At 43.2% G+C, this 4,978-nt stretch overlaps 1 protein-coding gene across 1 annotated transcript; it reads right to left on the reverse strand.

The window, feature by feature from the left end:
* Positions 1–2,714: 2,714 nt before the first annotated feature.
* Positions 2,715–4,258, reverse strand: LOC121975210 (serine/threonine-protein kinase UCN-like). Its single transcript, XM_042526711.1, has one exon. It carries the CDS (start codon positions 4,133–4,135, stop codon positions 2,897–2,899), a length of 1,239 nt encoding a protein of 412 aa, XP_042382645.1. The 5' UTR covers positions 4,136–4,258; the 3' UTR covers positions 2,715–2,896.
* Between the last annotated feature and the right edge of the window lie 720 nt (positions 4,259–4,978).

Here is a 4,978-nt window from a genome sequence, read left to right on the forward strand (position 1 = left end):
ATGAATCGGAGGTTCGTGAATAAATTTGATATTCAACTTGATAAGAGTTTATTTTTGTTTGTTCAATATATACTAATCCTGTCCGAATCGCTGAATCAACGGACGCTGGGCACGTGGCGCTCTCCTGGTTGCTGACGTAGATCTACGACCGGTCGTACGGCGCTCCGGCGAACCTGCAAGGAAGTCGGGCTGGGAGGGGGTTCCCGGCGACGACCCTTCGACGCTCAAGTCAGGCAAGCAGACAACAAAGAAGTGGCTCCGAAACTCGTAGCATGCGTACCTCTGGTGAAGGGTGAGGCCCTTTATATAGGGCTGGAAAGGGACTCACGCACACAGATCGAGGTGAATACGTGTCCTCAGCCCATACCTCAATATGAGCTTGTCAGAAAAGCTTACCTGACCCCTTACTGCTACAGTCCGAGCACGTCTTTGATGGGACAGCGGACCCCTGTCATAAGATCCTGCGTATGGCCTGTTCCTCGAACATGTCCGCTGTTAGAGGATGTTTCCTTGTCCTGTTCTCTTCTTACTACATGCCGAGCGTCCGTCTGGTCGGCAATCCCCTTGCGTCCGGCCGGTCATACGTGCTGGTCCACTTGGGATATTCCCGGTAGTGTGCTATGTGGAGACTGATCGCAGTATTGCTACCTTATGCCTTCGGCCGAGTGGGCCACCTGCTCGGCCGTACGAACCTATTCAACGAGCGTCAGAACCCTGACTCCTCGCCGGGTGCCTTTGACTCCGATAGGACCCCGCTTGGTCGACCGGTCTCCTCTTCTCCGGTCGGCCGTTCGACCCTTTGACTTCCACGTGGCGTTGACTTCCCTCAGAGGGGGAGGTCCCTGTTCTTATCACCGGATCATATACAATATCAATTAAATAAATAAATTTTAACAACTTATTAAACTAAACAAATAAATTTAAATTAACATATATATGTTTAGCTCGTTAATATTCGTCAACAGTGATCGTAAACAATGTTCTTGAACAATATATATCAATCATATTCATTAATAAAATTATCAATAAGAAAAATGAATAAATAAATTTGAATTATCAAACTCAAAAATCAATAAAAAAAATTCAAACAATCAAAGAAACTTAAATTGAGAGCTCAATAATATTTAAATAAACTAAATACAAACTAAGCGGGGGGAGGGGATAAGGCCCCACCTCCGATCGGATCCTAAATTTTTTATTCTCTCATGTGGACATATTCGATTGCTACTGTGTACAATGCGGAGGAGGAGCTCTAGGGTGAGCATCCCGATGTTCCTTGTGACATTCCTCTTGCTGTAGCTGAGTCACACCATCGCTCAGAATACCTCTTCTTGGCTAACCCTGGTTGATTTTCTCTCTCTCTCTTTTATTACTTCCTTCTTTTCTTGTCAATTTTTGTTTGTAACGATAGGATTTATTCTGTCTGTGTTTCTCTTGAGTTCTTGAGTTTATTGGGTGCATGTTTGATACAAGAAACAGGAAACTTGTTTCAAAATATTTTTTTTATGCGCCTTTGAATTTGAAATATGTTAGCACTTATGCTCTATCATTAACCTCTACTTTTATATGAGTGTCTATATATTAACATGACTATTTATCATAACATCTCGCAACTATTTTGACATTTAAATTAGTTTGGAGGCAAACTTATTTTAGTAAAAGTTCTTTTTTTCCCCTCACAACCCTTTACTCTTCCCGTGTTATATTATTGAAAAAAAATTAAAAAGGCGCAGTTATAAATTTTTAAATATATAGATTTTTTTTTTTAAATGCCAAAGGAGACTAGATCTCGATTAAAGAAAATAGATCAGAGCGTAAATTATTTATAATTATAATTGAACCTTAGTGGTGATTCAATAGTAATTAATTATAATTTTTTTTTTGATTCATCGTTCTTTCAAATTATAGTTTAGATCAGGATGGATGATTAAAAGTAATTCGGAGGACGCTCGAGCCTGTAAACTCAGAAAGGATTCACAATCAATTACGATCATATCATTATTAAGATTGAACTATAATTATAAATGATTCATCTCTTGATTCATTTTTATAATGAATCAAAGGATCAGTACCCCAAGAAATAATCATTGTTGTCATATATTTTAAAAATATTAATTTTATTATTTTTATACAAATATTTGAGACTTGTTGTTTTATCAAACCTTTCAACCCCGTCCTTAAAATTAAGCCAAGCGCATAAAAAAATAAATCAAATTAAGTTTAAATAATTATTTTAATGGTTTAATTCCTTTTAGGTTCTATTTGAACATCCTACAAAGCTAAATTCAAGCTTTGTAAGCATTTTGAAACTTTTTTTATACTTTAAAGGAGGATAGATCCTCTTATCTATTAGAAAATGAATCATTTATAATTACAATTGATTGGAATATAATTGATCGTAATTAATTATGATTTTTTTTAAATTTATCGTCCTTTTAAATTATTGTTTCGATTCGAATAGATGACCGAAGGTTGTTCGGAGGTCACCGGCGATAGACAAATAGTTAGATAGCTTGACACTGAACAGGGATAACTTCTGACTATCCCAACCTAAATTACAATTTGAGATGGACGATGAATTCAAAAAAAAAATTATAATTAATTGTTATGACTAAAATCTTACCGTAATTATGTGTGATATCTCCTAGTTCATTGTTTGTTTATAGACCAACAGATTTGAGCTCTCGTTAAAAAAAAAAAAAAAAAACCTAAAATTATGATGCAGTAGCACGGACGTTCAATTATTTATCAGACAGGTATTTTTCCACATTCGGTAAAAGAACCCAAGTCTGTTTACACATAAATATGGCAAAATTACAGATTGACCCTTGTCTTGGTGTTGGTCTGATGTAAGCCATTTTAACCTAACCTTATTGATGAATTCATTCAGTCACCGTCAGAACCCCTCCAACGACTCCGACGACCTCGACGGTGGCACCAGTCGCTCTCGTTGCCGGAGCTCCTTTAGATAGTCGCGGACGTCGTTGCAATTCTGCCGCTCCACTTCCTCTTCCTCGTCAATTACCAGCGCCAGGAACGGAGGCCGCGCCACCTCTGGCAAAAGCTCCCATTTCACCCCATCGAAGAAAGGGTGCGCCTTCACCTCCTCCTCACCCCCACTAAACCCTAGTCTCCTCTCCGGGTCCTTGACCACGAGCCGCTCGATAAGGTCAGTGAGATCGGTGCGCCGCCGGCCTGGGAACATTGGCGGCAGCGTAAGAATGTTGCGCAACGTCTCCTTCCTGTTCCGCCCCCGGAAGGGCGTCTGTCCGTATGCCATTTCGTACGCCAGGATCCCAAGCGCCCACCAGTCCACCGCGAAGCCGTGCCCTTCGCCGCGCACCACTTCCGGCGCCACGTACTCCTCCGTCCCCACGAACGAGAACGACCGCTCGTCGTCACCACCGGATCCTTCTCTGGATTTCGAGATGGACGAGGAACTCGTCCTACGGCGACTCGCCGGGGAGACTCTTGCCGACCTCCCTTTCTTGATCTGGTCGTCCGCGGCGCCGAAGGAGAACACGCGTGTGAGTTTCCTCCGGGGGGCGTGGCTGTGGTTGTCGGAGGGAAGTGGAGGAGGAAGGGAGGAGTGGGTGGTCGATCTGGCAGGGAGGTGGCGGGAGAGATCGAAATCGGCGAGCATAATATGGCCGGATGAACGGAGGAGGACGTTCTCTGGCTTGAGGTCGCGGTAGGCGACGCGCATGGAGTGGAGGTGGCCGAGAGCGGTGACGATTTCCGAGAGGTAGAAGCGGATCGCGTCCGCGGAGAACGCCTCCTCGTTGGAAGGAGAAAGGGAGCGGCGGAGGGCGTGGAGGTCGCCGCCGGGGCAGAAGGGGATCGCCCAAGCGAGGAGGTCTGGCGTCTCGACGGAGCCAAGGAGGGAAGGGAGAAACGGGTGGTGGTGATCACCGGGAGCGGCGGAGAGGCGGGACAATAGGGATAGCTCCCAGCGGGCGCGGCGGAGAGCGTGGGGTTTGACGGCGGACTGCTTGTCGAACACCTTGAGGGCGAAGAGCGTGGGGAGGCGACTGCCGGGTGCGGCGCTGACGAGGAAGACCGAGGCCATGGCTCCACGGCCCAGGACGCGAACCGCCCTGATCTGGTTCAAATCCAACACCACCTTCTCATCCATTTGAATTTGGATCAACCAACCTATACAATGCAGGTAACGTGTTTGAGTGTTTGCCTCAATGGTCTCTGTTTCCACATCTCGCTCGATTCTTATTCTTCTTGAAGCAGCTCAAGCGCTCAAGCTCCGTGTGTTCCTTGTATGTTTGGTTGCTTGTATATGGTGGTGGAAGAGCAGAGTTGGAGAAAACGACAGCTTCAGGATTCGAGTTCAAGTGATAAAGAATTGGAACTCTGGTAAGAAAATTCAATTGCCCTCTTTGACCTTTAGGATAGAAAATAATATTGCATTATTATCTTTTTAGAAGTATATATTTCTTTCTTCTAAACCTGGTAATGCCCTGAACCTATGATTTAGTCAACGTATGACGAATGATTTTTTTTTTTTTTTTTATATTTCAACTTTCACATGGAGGTATGTAAATCTGAGAGATCTAAATGTTCTTGTTGCATGATAAAAGAAACCTCCAACACGAGCTGAGGATCATCTATTTGATGTTTTTGTTCAGCTCAATCATGAGCACAGCCTGTTTATAGAGATCTAGTTCAGTTAGATGTGATCAATCTCCACTTGTTACGGCGCTGATGATTCCTTTGCCACCGTGTTCTCTCTTAATTTAGAATTATTAGTTAAAATTTCTTTTATGCAGTAGGACTGATCGTGTTTAGATGATGTAGAACAGTCAAAACCTTCACATTTTTTTTTTTCCTTTTAGATGATGATGATGACTGCGAGAGTGTTTGTCTTAAGTAAGGTCTATCAAGTGTTTTTTTCTGACTATAAAAGTGACAAATAGATGCATCACTATCATTTGAGAATATGCCAGCCATGAGAAGAGCGCTGTAT

This window comes from Zingiber officinale, chromosome 4B (assembly GCF_018446385.1).
Source record: "Zingiber officinale cultivar Zhangliang chromosome 4B, Zo_v1.1, whole genome shotgun sequence".
Taxonomy (NCBI): Eukaryota; Viridiplantae; Streptophyta; class Magnoliopsida; order Zingiberales; family Zingiberaceae; genus Zingiber; species Zingiber officinale.

Coding starts and splice junctions, on each gene's coding strand:
- LOC121975210 (XM_042526711.1), bottom strand. CDS start 4,135: ATGGATGAGAAGGTGGTGTTGGATTTGAACCAGATCAGGGCGGTTCGC.